The sequence below is a fragment of the Hippocampus bargibanti genome, linkage group LG11 (genome assembly GCF_051943395.1).
Source record: "Hippocampus bargibanti isolate YZ-2025 linkage group LG11, ASM5194339v1, whole genome shotgun sequence".
NCBI classification, from domain to species: domain Eukaryota; kingdom Metazoa; phylum Chordata; class Actinopteri; order Syngnathiformes; family Syngnathidae; genus Hippocampus; species Hippocampus bargibanti.
The window spans coordinates 158,533-178,923 of NC_142744.1; the positions used below are offsets into that span (position 1 = coordinate 158,533).

The window sequence follows — 20,391 nt, forward strand, 5'->3', positions numbered from 1 at the left end:
ACATGGTTTTTTTCAGCTAAAAATGCCTTACTATACATGGTCGTTTTTTTGGCTAAAAATGCCTTATTTTATTATACATGGTGTTTTTTTTCCCACATAAAAACGCCTTACTATACATGGTCGTTTTTTTTTCGGGCAAAAAAACGCCTTACTATACATGGTTGTTTTTTTCGGTGAAAAAAACGGCGTACTATACATGGTCTTTTTCTTTGGGCAAAAAAAACGGCTTCCTATACATGGTCGTTTTTTTGGGGGGCTAAAAACGCCTTATACATTGTGTTTTTTTTTCCACATAAAAATGCCTTACTATACATGGTGGTTTTTTTTTTCGGCTAAAACGCCTTACTATACACATGGTTGTTTTTTAGGCACGAAAAAATACCTTACTATACATGGTTGTTTTTTTTTTTTCGGCAAAAAAAACGGCTTACTAAACATGGTTGTTTTTTTCGGCAAATAAATGCCTTCCTTTTTGGGGGTAAAAACGCCTTTCGTCGGTATGTTTTTTTTGCCACCTGAATTCTGCCTGCATATCTGATTTTGGAAGGGAGACGTTTCTCGTGAACAGCATTTTAATATCCTATCCAGTTCTCCTAATTTCCAGTCAACTTTCATCATTTTAATCCTCAAGCGACGTAGCCCGAGTCAAAGAAATGTTGATTTGAAGCTTCAAATGGAGATTTGTCCTCATACTAAACATGTTTTTAAAATTTCATCTTCGACTTTTCAAAGCAACACTTAAAAATTCCTTCCATTTGTAAAAAAAGTCCCAAGCGTTCTAAAAGGGGGCGGGGTCAGAATTCCAACCCATCATTAAATCGTCAAAAGATGAATGGGCGGAGGCAAAAACTTCAAGACGCAGCAGTTAGCGCTCTGCGCTCACTGCTCGGACGTCCGAGCCGCCGAAAAGTTGACCGCCAGCTTGCCGTGCTTCCTTTTGGAGGCGGAGCCTAGGACGCGGCCCGCCCCCCGCCCGTTTTGCCGAGGGGGCGTCGCCGCCGCGGGAGGAGGAGGAGGAGCCACATCATCCTGGAGGCAGCGAGACCGCACGGGAGGCGCGTTCGGCTTCCCCGTCGGGTTTTGGGCCTTCTCGTTGGCCGACAGTCGCTTTTTCGTCACCTGGCGGGAGACGTTTCCGCGTGACTGGCGTGTTGCCACGTTTTGCGCATTGCGAAAAGCGAGCGCCACGCCACGCCACAAACGGAGCACTTGGACGGAGGCTGACCTGCAAGGGGACGAACTGGTGGTGGGAGCCGCCGGGCGGAGGCTGTTGCGTTTGCCTGGCGGCGGCGGCGGGGTACGTCCCCGCGCTTCCGTAGAAGGCCGGGTTCCGGTGGGGGTTCTGCTGGGGGGGCAGGGGCATCGCCCACACGGGGCCGGCGGGAGCGTAACCCCGCGGGGGCACGGGCAAACCGCCTGCCCACAACAACGAAAAGCCTTCTCGTTCAATTTCAAATCACAAGCAAGCAAGCGGCTTTTCTTTGGGTGTGTAACAAACGCGCTTCATTTGGCAAAATCAAGCGAGCAAAGTTTAGCTCGGACGAGAGGCGGCTTTTTCATGGGTGTGTAGCGAGCTTGCTTCATTTGGGAAAAGCAAGCTCCAATTGGGACAATCACGCGAGCAAAGGACGAAAGACAAAGCGGGCGGTGGCACCTGCGTGGCCGTAGACGGGGGGCGCGGCTGGGATGGGCGGGGCCTGCAGGCGGGCCACTCCGCGCAGCAGGGGCAACGGCGGTCCGACGGGGAAACGCCATCCCGGCGAATTCTGACGGCCGGGAAGGAAGGAACAAGATCCCACGCGTCAAAGCAAGTTCTCCTTCTATCTATAGGCTAGCTATCTAGCTAGCTACCTGGCTAGCTAGCTATTTGCTACCCATTGGCTATCTGGCAATCTATTAGCTTGGTAGCTATCCAGCTAGCTCACTTTCTATCTATTTGAGCTACTTCCGGGTTGAGCGCAAGCATGGGCAGTACCAGTCGTTGCAAGGCGAAGGCGGCGGCTTTCTCCTTGGCGTCGTTTTCCGAGTGACATTGAGGCCCGTGGACGCTCAAACCGTAGGCCAACTTCACCTGACAGACAAGGACACCCTGCGGACCAACGGACGGACGGATGGATGGACAAATGGACGGACGGACGGCGCCGCATTTCTGACCTGTCGATTGCGGAGGAAGCTGAATTCGGGCGGCGGCAGGCCGGCGGCGGCGCAGACGCACGCCAGCTCGGCCGCTTTGAGCGGCGCCGGACAAGACGACGGCGGCGGCGGCGTTCTCTCTCCGCGGGCGCCGGCGGACATTTGCGCCGCTGGCCCGACACAAATCAAACAAGCCGCATGAGCACAGTTTCCAGAATTAACAGCGACATTGCGAGCTACAGGGATACCTTGGCTTACAAACTTAATTGCTTCCCAGACAGAGTGTGTAAGGCAAAAAGTGTGTCGACCAAAAATTAATTTCCCATAGGAAACCATTAAAGTCAGAATAATCCGTTCCCAGGTGCCCATAAAACATCATTTCCTACTTTTCTAAGCCTTAAAACGACACAAAATAGACCTTATTTTATGTATAATAAATGTGCTATGGTACTGCAATTAAAGAAATAAAGTGTACCGTATAATAAAGTGGTTTTATTGACCTTTGTGATGGCCGTTGATGGCTTGATGGAATGGAGTGGCCGCTTTCATCAGCATGAAACACTTGATGGGGAACGTAGCCTTCTTCGTCCACCATCTTGACGAATGATTCCTTGTGAACTTTGGCAGCTTTCTCGTCAGACTGGCTGCCTCGCCATGACGAATGACACTATGAATCCCTGTACGACGCTCAAAGTTCTCGAAGCATCCGTGGCTCGCCTTGTGATCATCAATGGATGACGAACCTCCAGGTTGCCTCTTGACGATATCCGAGTGAAGTTGCCGTGCTTTCTCTGCGATAATTTGACCTTGTCCCTCATCAATTGTGTTCTGATTAGCCGGGTTAATAGCTTTCTGCATCAAGTGTACAGATGGCTTGTGCGGGTTATTTGTGGAGCCTGATTGGTGGGATATTTTAACCTTGCAGTCTACACTCTGCTGCATTCTTGACCAATCACGTGGCTTTAACCGAAGGCTGGGGGCGGGGAATAGAGGACAAAAACGAGTCGGCTGCCATTTTCTTGTTAGGAGAACGGGCTCGTTCGCGAACGCCAAATCGCCAAATATTGTGGTGCTCCGTGTGTATCCCGAAAAATAGTTTGTATGCCAAGGTAAAATGGTCATCAATGTAACGAAAAGTTCGTATGCCAAGGGGTTCGTGAACCGAGGTGTCACTGTACCTAATTTGGGCGGCTTCCTCTTCCTGTTCCGCTCGTGGTCGCGGTGGGGTTCCGAGGGGGCGGGGCTTCCTCCTCCGCCGTCAATCTTCAGCATCTCCTTCAAGACCATGGTGCCCTTCTGCGAACGCACGCCGTCGGAACGCCGTCTCTCAAAAATAAGACGGCGAGGCGGCTCACTCACCGCGGCGAAGGATTGCGGCGACAGGGGCTCGTCGGATTGGCCGGCGGCCATTTGCTTCTCGCCGGAGATCTTCAGGCTGGCCATCAGGTCCTCGAACTCTGACGTCTGAGCGGATCCGTTTCCGTTGACAACGAAGGAGGAAAGCGTTACACGACGTTTGCGAGACCCCCCCCCCCCGAATACGAATACCTTGCGGGGGGCCATCCACTGAGGTAAAAGCGAAGCGCCATCTTGGTTTTTCTTCAGCAATCTTATTGGACCGACGGAGGCCTGCAAAGCCGACACAAACACAAGCCAGAGTTGGACAGGGAGCCAAAAATGTGGCCAAATGAGAGAAAGACTGACAGATGGGGTCATGGGTCATTTGCAAACAAAAAACGCGACGCCATTTGGGAGCCAAAAGAGCTGGCTCTTTTTAGAGAGCCTCGGTCAAAAGAATCGACTCTCCAAGAAGAGCCGGAATTGCCATGACTATTTTGATATTGCGTTCAAAGCCAAAATGCGTTTCCCAAAAGGATTTTTGGGATCGTGCCCACACCACCCTCCTCTTTTTGGAGGTGCTTGAGTAGACGAAGACAAAGAGAACAGAAAGGGTCATAGCGTACCTGATTTGGCCAATGAGCGGGAGGTTGGTGAGAAGGGGCGGAGTCCCGCAAAGACCGCCACACCTTCATATACGCCTCTTGACTCTGCAACGACAAAGCGGAGAAAATGGCCGCCGCGATGGCGCCTCAACCGGCTGCTTTTGTGCTGGAGGCTTAAAGGACAACCGACACCTCCGGACAACTTGCGTCCATCATTTGTCAAATGACTTCCAATGACATCTACTGAGCGCATTTGACCAAGATTCCAGCGCATATTATTTGCTAGCTATTAGCTATCTATTCGCTAGCTAGCCTGGTATCTATTTGAGTTACTTTGGGGTTGAGTGAATGCTGGCGCGTGTGGCTGCCGCTGCTCACCCACAGAAAAAAACGATCCTGTGACTGTCAAGTGACCTTGAGAGTTTTGAAAGGCGCTTAGAAATCAAATGTATTATTATTATTATTCTATAGCTATATTTGACCTTTTAAGACTTGCGCTGAATATTCAGGAAGTCTTGTTTTCGAGTTGATGACGATGCCCGACGTGACGTCACGGAGGGAACGCCCCTGACCGAGAAAGCGACACACAATGCGTTTTGGTTACTTTTTTTCATCTGAAAACACCGCGTCGATGGCCAAATTAGAAGGTAAACGACATCAATAACGCCACGGTGAATGGTCGTGTGTCGCAGCCAATTGCGGTAACACGCGTAAAGAAGGTGTCCGTGAAGGTTCCGGGGTCATTTTGGGACACTCAAACTCATTTTGATTGGTGTTTTGCATTTGACTCAAAAGATCGGCCATTTTAAATGCTATCAAAGGTTTTTCTGATGGCAGTTTCGGACACCAAAAAAATGCTGTCGGTTGTCCTTTAACGCTGCTGTTTTGGCCACCTGGCGAAAGCCGGACGGTGGCTTACCTGCGCGGAGACGAAGGGCGAACGCGGGGAGCGGTCCAGGCTGGCGGCGAGGGGCCGCCAAGACTGCTGCGGCTTGACGATGGCGGTGAGTTTGTGGCACGCGGGATCCGTCCGGGCGCCGTGCGACAGGTTCATCAGCGCGCACGGCGGGAGGCGGTAGCAACGAGGGGAGGCGCACCTGAGGACGGTCGCGTCCAATCAAGCCGCTAGCGAGGACGCGGCCGGCGGGCGTTACCTGATCGTAAGCCCCCCCGCAAAGTCTTGGTCGAACAGAACCTCGTAGAGAACCTCGTCGTCGCGCTCCGCTGAAAGGAAAGAAAAGAGCATAGAGTTCCTGTTGCGGTTCCTGCTCAAAATGGCGCTTGTTAGCTTACCCCCTTTGACGCCGATGACGGTTCCTCGGAGACCGAGCGGGACGGTGAAGCTCTCCCTGACGTTGACCACGCGGTCAAAGAGGCGATAGTCGGCCTCGGGGTCCGGAACCACCCCCTGTTGCTGCTCCAAAGGCTGCGGCGCCAACACGCAAATGAAAAGCCACACCCCTTTTTCAATGGATTCAAAATTAGCCAGCTAGATAGATAACTAGCTATCAATTTGCTGTCTAGTAACTAGCTAGCTTTCGATTAGCCATCTATCAATCTAGCTGTTAGCTTGCTATCTATTTAACTATCTCGCTATCTATATAGCTATCCATTAGCTGGCTATTAGCTAGCTATCTATTTGCTGTCTATTAGCCAGAAGCCCCACCCACCGCACCGGCCCCGCCCAGAACAAACAACAACCAGGACCAACCCGAAACAGGAGATGCGGCTGGACCAGGTCGCGAAACTTCTTGACGTTCTTCTTCACCTGCGATCAGAGTGGCGCGGGGGGAGAAACGGGAAGAAAAAAGGGCTCAACGGGATCCAAAATGGCGGCGTCCGTCCGTCCGTCCGTCAGACCTTGGCTTCCTCCAGCGCCTCCTGAATTTTCTCCACGATGGCGCCGTCCAGTACTTGTAAGTCGCACGACGTCCTGCCGACGGAGCTGACCGGGTGGTTTTTCAGCCACGTCACGATTTCCGACACCTTCTCCGCCCTGGCGACCATTCGCAAAAATGACACATTCAGAACGATTACAAATTCACGTTTTTCGCACGCAAAACAGCCTCTTGCACTTCAGATAATGTCACTCATTCGCTGCCATTCCCAAACTTATTCGGGATTTGAAAATATGACAGAGCTCGGCATTGCCGAATTTGTTTGGGTATTGGTTTTTCTTGTTTGGGTGCTGATAAAGCACTGGCACAAGGGGGCAGCATTTACCTTTTGTCCATGTTAGCGCTTTGTGACGTGGATCCCCAATTTTTTTTGTGGAGGGTGCTGATCAAGCACTGGTCAGACCTCTGGCAATGTTTTGGCATGTTAGGGGTTTTGTGTCCATGTTAGCGCTTTGTGACCTGGAGCACCATTCCCCAATTTGTTCAGGTTTTGGTTTTTCTTGATGGAGGGGGGGGGGGGGGGGTGGCAATCTTCAAGTGAAGTCAGGAAACATTAGTTATCTAGCTAGCCTGCTATCTATTAGCTAGCTAGCTGGCTGGCTATCAGCTATCTGGATGGCTGTTTATTAGCTATCCAGCTAGCTATCTATTAGCTATTTGAGTCAGGAAACATAAACTGGCTAGTAATCTATTAGCTATGAAGATATCTATTAGCTTTCTAGCTATTTTCGAGTTGAGTGGCGCGTGTGTGGCTGCCACTGCTCACCCAGAGGAAAAAAAACCTGATCCCGTGACTGAAAAGTGACCTTGAGAGTTTTGAAAGGCGCTCAGAAATGAAATGGATTATTATCATTATGATTATTATCACTTGTCGGAGACAGGCGGCCATTTTGTACCCGTTGTCTTCTCCAGGCCAGATGTCGTCCTCGTAGAAGACGTCGTCGTGACTGTTTCTTGACACGGCGTCAAACACCTCCGCGAATCTGTTCAATCAAAAACGTGGACGTCAGTCAAGGAGATGATAGCCATGGCTAACACCCCCCGCCGCCATTTTGTTTTTCACCTTTCCAAGTATTGGGCTAAGAGCTCCTCCACGGCAGGCGAGTAAAGCCACTCCTTGTCGGTTCTCTTGGTGTAACCGGGGACCTCCTCGTTCTTCTTGTTGAACTTGAGGTTCAAGCCCACGTTGGCTTTTTGTTCTCCGCACGGACTAAAGACGACAAATTTGCTCAACGAGCGCACATGGCATAGAAGCGCCCACGGGGCTAACTCGGAGGCTAACTCGCTTCTTTTTGGATCCTCTGCCGATGAAGATGCTTCCGGAAAAGCGGGACACCAGGTAGCCGCTGATTCCCAAACGGGACGCTAGCACGTAGCCGGGGTTGTACTTGACGCAGTACTTCTGTCGCGACCCAAAGACAAAAGGGCTTGGCAAACAACATTTTGCAGACGCGCCGGCGGTTAGCATTTACTCTGAATATTTCTTGATTTATTTATCTATGTAGCTATCTTGCTAGCTATTGATTTGCTCACTATTTATAATAATAATCTGTTGGCTAACGATTGCTTAGCTATCTAGCTTTCTATCTATTTGAGTTACATCCAGGTTGAACGACCGCCGGCGCATGTGGCTGCCGCTGCTCACCCAAAGAAAAACTGATCCTGTGACTGTAAAGTGACCTTGAGCTAGCTGTGTGTAGCTGGCTAGCTGTATATCTTTCTAGTTGGCTGGCTAGCTATCTAGCTATTGGCTATCTATTAGCTAGCTGGCTAGTTTTCTATCTATCTATTATCTATGATTATGATTATGATTAAAGATGCTGCTTCTCACATGCTGGTTGTGGATTAAAAGCTCCAGTTGGGGCTCGTGAGGTACGTCGAAAGCCACGCGCACACGCCCGTCTTGGATGACGTCGCTCGAATCTTGCACCTGATTGGAAGGTACAAAAATCATCATCATGCGGTTGGTTGATCCAAAGTGTGAAAAGGTTGCCGACAACCCACCTCGCCCATGGCGGCGTAGTGCGGGTGTCCCAGCATGAAAACGCTGCTCAGCGGAGGGTAAAGGTCCTCTAAGCTCTTCAAGACGCTCACAGATGAATAAAAGGCCTCCATGTCCTAAGAACAAAGGGGATCCCAGCCGGGGGGGAAATTCAAATGGAGGAAAATGAGGGGGCCATCAAGGCAAGATTGCATATTAAATATCTGCTACATCATTATACAAATGCCATTCTTGATATTGATGGAGGTTTTTCACCAACTTTGGTCATCCCCAATCAGGTCTTCTTCAAGTTAGTTAGTTAGTTAGTTTAGTACAGTGATAGTTATAAGGCTTATTTAGTAGAAAATGATCTTCTATGGGGATGGGAACGGATGATTCTCGTTTTAATGGTTTCTTATGGGAAATTAATGTTTGGAATAGACACTTTTGGCCTTACGCACACTTCCTGGGAAGCAATGAAGTTGGTAAGCCGAGGTGTGACTGTATTTCCTTTCCGCTGCTCGGTGTGAGTGAGCGCGATGGTGGACGCGTACCTGAACCACCGTCTGGAAGGCAAAAGGAAGGACTTGCTTGGCCCACTGCTTCTCCAAGTCCACCACGCCGTTGGCCTTGGCCACGTATTTTCTTCCCGTCAGCAGCTGCGCGTACACAAGCAGCGTTGTTTGGTGGATGACGATGCCTTTCCTCTTCAGGTAGCTACAAAAAAAAATGACAAGATTGAAAAGAAAAAGCAAAAGAGTTCTTAGTAATAACAATAATAATAACAATAATAATAATAATAATAATAATACATTAGATTGAGCTAATAGATAGCCAGCCAGCCAGATAGCTAATAGTTAGCAAATAGATAGCTAGCTAGGTAGCCAGCTAGAGAGATAGATAGATAGATAGATAGATGGATGGATGGATAGCCGGGAGGTAGAGGCTTACTGTTCCGTTATTCCTTGGACGTCCTTCACCCAGTCCCTCTGCTCCTTGTCTGAGAGGTAAGTGACTGTAGTGGGGGGAGGGGTAGAAAGGCGGCCGTAGACTCGTTGGGCCCCCGGTGGCTCTTCCAGCGAGAACCTTTCAGGCATTCCCCCCAATAAATAAATACAATTGTTCAAACAAAACAATTTTCTAAAATCTTGATCTTGATCCACTCGCCATGTTGTCTGTTGTTGTTTACCTGGTGTCTCCATCTGACACTGCAATGACGCGCGCCTCCACTAGATGGGGCCAGTTGACAAACAAAGACTTCCCCAGAACTTGTTCAGCGACGTCATCACAAAGCTACAAACAGGAAGAGGAAAGAGGAAAGAAATGGAGAGGAAAACATTTTTTTTCAATAATAATCATCATAATAATACATTTCATTTCTTAGCGCCTTTCGAAACTCTCACGGTCACTTTACAGTCACAGGATAAGTTTTTCTGTGGGTGAGCAGCGGCAGCCACATGCGCCAGCGTTCACTCAACCCGGAAGTAAATCAAATAGATAGAAAGTGAGCTAAAAAGCTCATTGATGGCTAATAGATAGCTAGCTAGATAGCTACCAAGCTGATAGATAGCCAGCTAGCCAACCAGCCAGATAGCTAATAGGTAGCAAATACATAGATAGCTAGCTAGGTAGCTAGCCAGCTAGATAGCTAACCAGATAGATAGCTGGGAGATAGAGGGAGATGGGCGGGCGGGCAAGCGGACAAACAGACAGATATAATAGATAGCTAGCTAGATAGCCACCCAGCTACTAGCTAACTCGCTAGATAGTCAGCTAGAGAGCTAATAGATAGCAAATATCTAATCCATATAATAAAATCTAATAAATAATCCAGCCAGCTAATATATAGCTAGCTAAATAGCCAGTCAGCTAATAGATAGCCAGCTAGATAGCTAATAGATAGATATAGCAGCAAAAAGCAGTGACAAAAATAGTAGAAAGCAGCAAGGGAGTCAAAGCAAGTTGGCCCCCTTTACAGCAAATGTTGCCGCTGCTCACCCATAGAAAAAAGTACTTTTGAAAGGCACTCATCAATGAAATGTATTATTGTTATTAGTATTATGAATATCACGCTATCTATTAGCTATTTTATAAAATGGCATTTCCAAGTGTCTTTGGGGGGGCAATACCAATTCTTCCTCGGTGGGGGGAATCTCCAGCATCATATTGTCACCTCTGCTGCTTTGTTGGAAGACCACCACGCCGCTCTTCTTCATGTGGAACTAAGTACGGGTGAAATGAGAGCGAGAGAGTCATCTGCCAAAAAGGACACCCATTGAAAATGGCCACCTTGTGTTTGATGTGATGTAGCGTGGGGAAGCCGCAAAAGTACAGCGCCGAGCGATCCACGTTGCTGCCAATGCGGCTCAGGGGAACTTGCCAAGCGTCCATGGGGATCTTCTCTTCTCTGGAAAACCCCAAAACAACACCTTCATTATTATTATTATTGCATTACTTCATTTATTTGCCTCGATGTTTATTTATTTGCTATCTATCTCGCCGGCTAGCTAGCTAATTAGCAAGCTATTGATTGTATAGCTGTCGATCGAGCCAGTTATTAGCTATAGCTTTCTATCCATTTGAGTTACTTGCGGGCTTGTGGCTGCCACTGCTCACCCACAGAAAAACCTATCCTGTGATTGTAAAGTAACCACGAGAGTTTTGAAAGGCGCTTATAAATGAAATGTGTTATTATGATGATGATGATTATTATTATTAAGATGGCGCTAAAGTAGGCAGCCGTCCGCAAATGCTCTCACCAGCCTTGCTTTTTTGGTTGTTTTTGTATAATACCTAGCGAAGAGATAGAAAATAGTTAGCGAATAGATAGCTAATAGCTAGGCAAACCATAGCGAATAGATAGCCAATACATAGCGAATAGATAGCTAATAGCTAGCAAATAGATAGCGAATACCTAGATAGCTAGCCAGCTAATAGATAGGTAATAGATAGCAAGCTAGCTAGATAGCTAAATATGTTTCCTGACTCAATTAGCTTGCCATATAGCTAATATCTATCATGCGTGTCCATACCTGACGTGGCAGTGGATGATGTTTGGGAAGAGCTGAGGAACAGCGGCCGGGTACGTAAAGTCCAGCTGGGGTTGGTAAGTATAAAGAGCGCACTGGCTGTGATGATTCCTGGCTTTCTCGTCTTTGGTCAACTTGGAGTCGCAGATGGCCATGGCGGCTAACAAACTCCTCTGTTCAAACAAAGCGCAGCGCTGGAGGAAAGGTGCAAAAGCGCCATCCGCGTGGGCCTGGAGCGCGCCTGCTACCTCATCGATGAAAGGAATGAGCACCACGGCCTCCCATTCCTGCTGTTTGCCGTTCAGGTCCGTTTTGAAGTCGCTCGGGTAGTACTCAATGATGGGCGACGTCTCGCTCGTCATCAGAGGCTTGAAAAATCAAAAACATGATCATATTAGTCATCATCATCAAAATCATCATCACTTTCAGCTGTGAAATGGAAATGTCTCCACTGCAAGACTAGTCAAGGAAAATCCAAATCCAATCCAAATAATAATAACAATCATCATCATCATCATCATAATAATATACTTCATTTCTAAGCGCCTTTCAAAAGACTCAAGGTCACTTTACATACAGTCACAGGAAGTTTTTTCTGCGGGTGAGCAGCAGCAGCCACATGCGCCAGCGTTCACTCAACCCAATAATATAGATATTATTTGTTGTGGCGACCCCTTGAAGGGAAAAGGCAAAAGGAAAAGATATACATATACATATACATATAAATAAAATTTATTGGCTATCTATTTGCTAGCTATTAGCTATCTATTCACTAGCTATTGGCTATTCGCTAGCTGTTAGCTATCTATTTGCGTTACCCGATAACATTCAGGCAACAGCTGCATGCTGGCAGTGGGCAAGACCGCCAAGAGTTGCTGGAAGGGCATGAAGGGTTCCCCGAGTTCAAAGGTCAACTTCAATTGGGAAATGTTTCGGATGTCCGACAGGAACGGCGCATAGTGGTAGGGATAAAACCTGGAGAAACAAACAAAAAAATAGCATGTCAAAAATGATTATGCCATTATGCTCGAAATTGTCCCTCTAATTTCTGACCAAATTTGCCACTGGTGTACGCGCACCAACACACACACACGTTAAAATACAGTGATACCTCATCTCAACAACTTAATTGGTTCCCAAAATGTGCGTGTAAGGCAAAAAGTTCGTCTTCCAAACATTTATTTCCCATAAGAAACCATTAAAATGAGAATAATCCGTTCCCAGGTCCCCATAAAGCATCATTTTCTACAAAATAAGCCTAAAAACTACACAAAGGAGACCTTCTTTTATGGATAGAAAATGTGATATTGTATTGTAATGAAAGAAATAAACTGTACTATATAATAAAGTCATCGTATTGACCTTTGTGATGGTCATTGATGCAGTTGCCTCTTTGCCGTGCTTTCTGGGTGATAATACCCTCACTCACACTGTCCCCTGCTAGCTGCTTTGCATTCATCCAAACCAACCGAAGTTTTTCAACCTCTTCTATCGACTGAGACCGTTGCTTAGACAACACAGAAACACCCTTAGCCACACGTAGCGATGGTCGACTTAATAATAATAATACATTTTATTTCAAGCGCCTTTCAAAACACCCAAGGTACTGGGACTCTAAGTCACGCAAACGCACCTCGTGTCCTCTTTGGCTTAAAAGTAGCCTGTGGTGGAGTCTTTTTTGGTCCATTCATAGCAAAAGTACTCCAATCGATAACAAACCACATCTGCACTCAAAGAAAGTGGGTGTGGAAAACTAGTCCGCCAGCCACCGTGGCGCCGTGTGGTTTGGTTCGTCCGCCGAAAACTAGTTCATCAGCCAAGACTAGATGCTCGCGAATTTAATGTTGGTAAGGCGAAAAGTCCGTGAGCTAAAAGTGTTTGTAAGCTGAGGTATCACTGTATGGGCATACATTCTCACCAGCTCCAAGATTTCACCCCGTGGTAATAGTAGTGGAGAATCCACTGGATGCCTTCAACGTAACATTTGGCCTGCTTGGAGAGAAAAGCGCTGAAAAAAAAGAAGGAATAGAAACATGTTGTCAGGTCAACTTCACAAAAGTTGCTCGTTCAAAATTCCAAAAATTACAATTGAAAACTATCGGGAGGGAGGGAGGGTGTTAAAAGAGCCCAATGAAAAAAACCTGCTGAAAACTTGCTTTCTATCTTACTCGTCTATTTGAGTGACTTCCGGGTTGAGTGAACGCTGGCGCGTGTGGCTGCCGCCGCTCACCCACAGAAAAAACGTGTCCTGTTACTGTAAAGTGACCTTGAGAGTTTTGAAAGGCGCTTCTAAATGAAATGCTGATAAAATAATCCTTTTCTATTTCCCGAAAGTGAAAAGGAGTTGCAAAGTGGCGCCAGCGGCTGTGAAAATGGCCTCCCCGAAGACGTGGACTCACTCGGACACGACGTCCACCTCCATCTTGGTCATGTAGTACATGCGCTTGTACTGCCTGAACTCGCTTTCAAACATGTCGTCTTCTTCATCCTCCTTGTCGACGGGAGGCGCCGGCGCGGCAGCGTCCGTCGTCCCTACGGAGGACGCCGATTCCGCCAGAGAGAGAGAACAATCCTGGAAGACACGCGACAAGCTCGCCGGATGAGCCCGAGTGAGGGCGCGGGAAGCAAAATGGCCGCCGTCGGCGTCCCACCTCTTCCTTGCGGGCGGCTTCCATTTCCTCTTGGGCGGCTCGGCCCGCCGCCTCGTTCAGGTACTTGTTCCCCACTTTGCTCTCAAACCACTTCAAGTCCACAAACACCTCGCTGAAATGTTCCCGATCAAACTGGACAGAGGGCGCAAAGGTCAGCCGATGAATAGCATGCCAATCAAATCATAATCAGAATACATTTCATATGTCTTTTTACAACTAGCTGGCTATCTATTAGCACATGTAGCTGGCTATTTATTAGCTATATGGCTAGTTGGCTGACTGTCTAGCTGGCTAGCTCTCTATTTGCTAACTCTTTAGCTGGCTATCTATTAGCTATTTGTTTGCTAGCTCGCTAGCTTTGTATCTATTTGAGTTACTTCCGAGTGAACCCTGGCGCTTCTCACCCGCAGAAAAACCAATCCTGTGACTGTAAAGTGACCTTGAAAGTTTTGAAAGACGCTTAGAAATGAAATGTATTATTATTATTATGATTATTATTAGTGAAGCGTCGACGCGCAGACGTGGATATGCTTGGAAAAAAAAAGGGGGTTGGGGGAGAATCTACGTTTGGAAAAGACGCACCTCAGATAGTTTCTCCAAGTACTTCTCAAAGTTTCCAAGGTTGAGGTGGCCGTTCTCGTTCAGGTAACCTGACCACATAATAATAATAATAATAATACATTTCATTTCAACAAAAAACAATTACAGTGATACAGCTTACAAACTTAATTGGTTCCCAGAATGCGTGTATAAGGCGAAAAGGTCATCTTCCAAACATCTATTTCCCATAAGAAACCATTAAATTGAGAATAATCCATTCCCAGGTCCCCATAAAACATAATTGTCTATGAAATAAGCCTTAAAACTACACAAAATAGACCTTATTTTATGTATAATAAATGTGCTATTGAATTGTAATGAAAGAAATCAACTGTACTGTATAATCAAGTCATTTTATTGACCTTTGTGATGGTTGTTGATGTAGTTGCCTCTTGATGATATCCGGGTGAAGTTGTCGTGCTTTCTCGGCAATAATACCCTCACTCCCACTGTCCCCTGCTAGTTGCTTTTCGTTCATCCAAATCAACAGAAGTTTTTCAACCTCTTTTATTGCCTGAGACCGTTGCTTAGACAACACAGAAACACCCTTAGCCACACGTAGCAATGGTCGACTTAGCGTACTGCTACTGGTACGCTAAGTCACACAAACGCACACTTGGTTGGTTTACGATGATCTCCTTCCTCTGCTCAACCGTCATTTTCCTTTGTGTCTTCTTCGGCTTAACACTAGCCTGTGGCGGGGTCTTTTTCGCTCCCATAGTAGCAAAAGTACTCCACTCGATAACAAACCACGCCTGCACTCAAAGAAAGGGGGTGACGAAAACGAGTCCGCCAGCCACCGTGGCGCTGTTCGACCGCGTGGTTTGGTGTTCATCCGCCGAAATCTAGTTTGTATGCCAAGATTATATTCTTTAATGTTGGTGGGCTACGGCGTTCGTAAGCTGAGGCATCACTGTACTTGTGATCAAAACAATGAAGATTCAATTTCCATTTTCAATGTCAATTTTGCTCTTGAAAAGAAGCAAAAAACACGTTGAAGAAACGTTTGCTGCGGTGGTCTCACCATCAAGGGTGGGCAGCACGCGGACGTACGTCTTGTACAACAAGGGCAGAGCGTCGTGGTTGATGTGAAGGTGAGGAAGGTGAGGGATGAAGTCGTTCCCCACCAGGAAGCTAAGCAGGATCCAGTCGTCTATGATCTGCTCCAAGTCAAAGCGGGAGCCCAGCGTGTCCTGCGCGGGACAAAAACCAAGCGTGGATGGCGATCAATCGGAAGAAAGCGGGATTTGTGGGGGCGGCCACCAAGGGCCTACCTGAGCCTCGGCAAACTCGTAATGGATGTATTGCCTCATCAGAGACAAGTGAAGCAAATGGAACGTGGTCTCCTCGGGGGCAGTGATCCTGGAAAGGCACCACGCGGAATTCAAGCCACAACCCGTAGACTCATTTGGAAAAAAGAAGCGCATCACCTCGTGTGGAATTGAATCCCAATTGAGACTAATGATTCCATTTGCACCCTGCACACCACCTTTTCCAGCGCCCGCCCTCAGGCAGGCGCACCAAATCCAGCACACATTTCAACAGCTAGTAGATAGCTTAAAAAATTATCTGGCGATCTAGCTGGCTACCTAGCTAACTGTCTGTTAGCCGTCTATTAGCTATCTGGCTGGCTACCAAGCTTGCCAACTATTTGCTGTCTATTTACTGTCTGTTAGCTATCTAGCTGGCTACCTAGCTAGCTATCTATTTGCTGCCCGTTAGCGGTCGCCGCTCACCCGCAGAAAAACTTATCCCGTGACTGTAAAGTGACGGTGAGAGTTTGGAGAGGCGCTTGGCAATGAAACGTCCCACGATTACAGTTCGGATAAGAGCAACAAAGGCTGACCTTTTCTGCGCTTTCTTTCCTCCAAAGCGGACCTCTTCTCTGAGCAGGGAAAAATTGGTCTGGTGGCTGGTCAAAGCCAACATGATCTATTGAGGAAGCCAAAGAAAAAGCACCGGCAAGCATGAAGAAGCAAGCGGCAGGTCGGACGGACGGACGGACGGACGGACGGCAAACGCTACCAGGTCGGCGTCCAGGCCATACAAGCAATGGCGGGTGTTGGGGTCGTGGTGCGGCTTGGCCGTCTCGGAACGGATGAATTCCATGATTTTGTGCTCGCCCTCCCCGGGAGTCTGGCCAAAGGGCACGGAAAGGACGCAAAGGTTCACGTGCGCGGCGGCAAACGTGCTGGCGGGCGTGGGCGGACAACGCGCACCTCGTGGCCGGACAAATACACTTGCACCTTCTGCCAAAGCTTGTCGGCGGACAGCTTGTTGTGGACAAAATACTTGAGCTGCTCTTGGAGTCGAACCATGAAGTCGGTGCCTGCGACGGGATGAGCGACAACGTCACATTTGCTTAAGATTCAAAATGAAGAAAATCAAGACTCGCATTTTGTATTCTTACCACACGAGGGAGAATCGGGGAAAAAGGTAACATCCATCAGGTAGCATCCGACTTACTTACGACCGACTTCCGTTACGACCAAACGGCCGCAAGTCAAAATGGTAGATATATACATATACACACACAGTACATACACAGCATATAGTGTGTATATACACAGTAGATTCAGCTAGCCCGTTGCAGTGCCAGGTGTAGAATAAAAATGTGAAAAATAGGGTGTGGAAGTCGTGGTCATAAAACGGGTGGTCGGTCGTAAGTGGAGCCGGTCGTCAGTCGGATGTTACCTGTATTTGTTTTTTTCTGTTGTAGTTTTGACTTCAAAACGGTGCGGCCAGTGTGGCTGCCATTTTGCAAAATACAGCAGCTCCTGTATTTAGTTTTTCTACTTCTTCCTTTCCTTTTACTTTCGTCACTTTGCTGCTGTGAAATGTCAAATGTCTCCAGTGCCAGACGAAGAAAGGCTCATCCAATCCAATGGCTTTTATCTTTCATCAATTTGTCACAAAAATAAATCCAGTTAAATCTTGATAGCAAGATGTGGTATTGAAATTGATTGAAATGAATGAATGAATGAATGAATGAATGAATGAATGGGGTGTGAGGGCTTACCTGGGGTGATGCAGTTGGAGTCGAAACGAGCTTCTGTGGGCAAAACCTCTCCCTTCTCCACAGCTTTTTTAATTTTGTCTTCTGCTTCTTTTGCAGTCCTTCATACACACACACACACACCATGGCAGTGAAATTAATATCATAATGATAATCCATTTCATTTCTAAGCGTCTTTCAAAACTCTCAAGGTCACTTTACAGTCAAAGGATCAGTTTTTCTGTGGGTGAGCAGCGGCAGCCACACGCGCCAGCGTTCACGCAACCCGCAAGCTCGATAGTTGGCCAATACATAGCTAATAGCAAGCCAGCTAAGCTAGCCAGCCATCCAGCGATATAGCAGTTAATTATTGATTGCCACTGTGCTTCTTGACTCAACTCACCGAAACCTGCGCCCTCTCTGCTGGTTCATCTTGGCCCTGGGCGCCACGCCATCGACTGCCATGAAGAAGACCTTGCGCGGCTTGATGATTCGAAAAAGCACCTCCAAGTAATGGAAAATGTCGGCAAAAATCTTCTCTTCAGAGATACGGAAGTGAACGTCTTCATCGTTTGGATGAGAACATTGATGGATGATCCCATTCATGTCCAGGTACAGATTGTCAAATTCGGGAATCTGGAAAAGGAAGGAAGGAAGTCAAGCAAGTAAGTCAAGTAAGGAAGTAAAGTAAGTAAGTCAAGTCAGTAAGTCAGTTTTCTCCGTAACTGCCGGGTTTCAAGCAAAAAGAAGCATTCGCATCTATATTTGTAGAGCTCGCAATTTTCTTTGAGTATTCAGTGACAGCCATTTTGGATTTCTGACGAAAATCTGCCCGCATTCGATCGTTGATATTTCCTCATGTATATTTTGAAATCTTTTCTTGTGTTTTCTGTTCTTGTTTAGAATTTCAAAAGCTTTCCGATGGTACCTTACTCGTTAAGATCTGCCATAAATTAAGACAGTTATAATTTAAACTGTACTAAAGAACTCGGTCACAGATTTTCATTGTTTTAACTGTGTCATTACAGGCAGAAAATCCCCGCATATTTCCATTATTTCCTTATTATGTCATAGAACAATAATCTATACATCATTTGAAATTTATTTAAATGCAATTTAATATGGTATTAGAAAATGTGTGGTGAATTATTATTGAAAGAAACATTTTGTCACATCCCTACAACAATTGCATTGAAAGGACTGAACGCTTACTCGGCACGATATAGTTTATCGTCGCGTCATCGAAGACCGTAACTCGACAGCAGCTAAAACAAAAAAAAAAAGGGGATGCCAATTCGGCTTTATATTTATTCGGGCATTGAACCAGACAAGTGCACTAAAACGTCAGCTGGCCGCAGACAAACAAGCCGATAGCCAAGTGCTATCCGAGCTAACGTTGCTACAGCGGGCGTTGGGACAAGTAACGCTCGCTCATCCGGGTCATCGCGATCTTACCTGATGCTCCTTGACAACTTCACTGAGGCAAGGGTAACGCTCTGAAATCCATCGATAAAACTTCGGGACTCCCATCGTCGCGGCAAAAACAAAAACAAAAAACCCCGACCTTAGACTTGAGCAAAAGGAACGCAGCGGGTCTTGCAGCGGACGCGATTTGGCGAGTTGTCCGCGGTGCGTCTGCAAAATGAGTCCGCCAAGCTGTTGCCTCCAGAACGCTCCTACCTCGGCATTATTTCGCAAACGGACGAACACAAATAAGAATAACGAGCATGACCAGCCACTACACTACTACTACAACAAATAATATTATTACTTATAATAATACGTGGCGGCCAATTAATTACACGAGAATGAATATAGTATCGTAATGCCCCTCAGCGTGACAAATGATGCACACAGTCGCTGGTCTAGCGGGTCGGTCTTTTCGTAACAAAAACGTAGCAGTTGTCACACACAAAGGGGAGCTGTTGTTCCGCCACAACTCACGCGCAGTCATTCTACTCAGGCTCTCTCCCGGACCACTCCTTGTCGGGTCCTTCCTTCTCTCCGTGACGTCACACTTCCCCGACAAGCACAGCCCTCAAACAAGCACCGGACGTGACGGTATTAATCTACTACTGTATTTCGAAGAGGCGCCTTGTCTTGTTTTGATAAAACCCTCTGTGCGCGTGTGGAATATGTTGCTCTAATTGGGGAATAATGTACATACGACAACCTCAAAAACCGGTCCGTGGGTCACTTGGTACCGGGCCGCACGGCCGTTTGATATAAATTTGACATTTTATTTTGAAAAAAATGGCCGGATCCATCTAGTAGTATGTCACTCTTGATACGTGTGAAAGTGCATTTCTGGGTCGTGATAGGTAAACGGCTAAAATGAAATCCGGGATTTAGTAACACGAGTTGAAAATGTTTAAACATTTTTGCTAGAAAATGGGCTCTGTTTAATTGATCTCAACGGGAGATTCCCAAACGTGTGCCAAGCCCATTTGGCATTACGTGAGGCGGGCGGTTGTCGTTTTCATGTACAGTCCGTACTTTATATTTGCCCCATATCTTATTTTGAAGGAACATTGAAACATTACCGTAACGCTTTGAGTTTCCAAACAATCCGCGGGGCACTTTTGATTCGGAGAATAATAATAATAATGACATTTTTAAGCGCCTTTCAAAACTCTCAAGGACAATTTACAGTCACGGGATAAGAACAATAACCCAAATAGATAGAAAGCTAGTTAGCTAATAAATAGCTAATAGATAGCAAGCCAACTAGATAGCGAATCTGTTCCCTGACTCAAATAGCTAGCTAGTAGATAATAATAATAATAATAAATTGCATTTATAAGCGCCTTTCAAAACTCTCAAGGCCACTTTACAGGCATAGGATAAGAACTTTTTTTTCTGCCGGTGAGCAGCGGCAGCCAGAAGCGCCAGCGTTCACTTAACCTGGAAGTGTACACCACTAACGCAAATATAAAATGGTCAATGGCACATACAGAAGCTAGCTATCTAGATAGTTAATAGCTAGCTAGCTAGCCAGAACATTGTTCTTATCCTATGCCTGTAAAGTGTCCTTGAGAGTTTTGAAAGGCACTTATATGTGCAATTTATTATTAGTATTATCTAATAGCTTGCTAGCTGGGTGGTTGTCGTTTTCATGCACTTTGTCTTTGCGGCATATCTTATTTTGAAGCAACATTGAA

General features: G+C 46.8%; 1 protein-coding gene across 1 annotated transcript; it reads right to left on the reverse strand.

The window, feature by feature from the left end:
- Positions 1-605: 605 nt before the first annotated feature.
- Positions 606-19,192, reverse strand: xrn1 (5'-3' exoribonuclease 1). The gene is made up of 39 exons (XM_089007791.1): positions 18,686-19,192; positions 17,634-17,866; positions 17,255-17,352; positions 16,455-16,564; positions 16,261-16,371; positions 16,082-16,167; positions 15,510-15,597; positions 15,260-15,428; positions 14,218-14,285; positions 13,636-13,767; positions 13,384-13,556; positions 12,903-12,992; positions 11,803-11,959; positions 11,233-11,352; positions 10,988-11,157; positions 10,245-10,362; positions 10,085-10,177; positions 9,145-9,248; positions 8,907-9,041; positions 8,510-8,672; positions 7,979-8,092; positions 7,806-7,904; positions 7,261-7,376; positions 7,038-7,184; positions 6,871-6,957; positions 5,937-6,072; positions 5,788-5,844; positions 5,370-5,502; positions 5,231-5,300; positions 4,996-5,173; positions 4,098-4,181; positions 3,682-3,762; positions 3,493-3,597; positions 3,312-3,429; positions 2,155-2,303; positions 1,976-2,089; positions 1,655-1,766; positions 1,226-1,416; positions 606-1,119 (listed from the first exon to the last, which is right to left on the reverse strand). Exons 1-39 carry the CDS (start codon positions 18,758-18,760, stop codon positions 880-882), a joined length of 4,824 nt encoding a protein of 1,607 aa, XP_088863917.1. The 5' UTR covers positions 18,761-19,192; the 3' UTR covers positions 606-879.
- Positions 19,193-20,391: the final 1,199 nt, after the last annotated feature.

Coding starts and splice junctions, on each gene's coding strand:
- xrn1 (XM_089007791.1), bottom strand. CDS start 18,760: ATGGGAGTCCCGAAGTTTTATCGATGGATTTCAGAGCGTTACCCTTGC. Junction 11,960..12,902: donor GGGGTGAAATCTTGGAGCTG/GTGAGAATGTAT, acceptor TTGTTTCTCCAG/GTTTTATCCCTACCACTATG. Junction 5,503..5,787: donor AGCCGCATCTCCTGTTTCGG/GTTGGTCCTGGT, acceptor TTGGCGCCGCAG/CCTTTGGAGCAGCAACAGGG.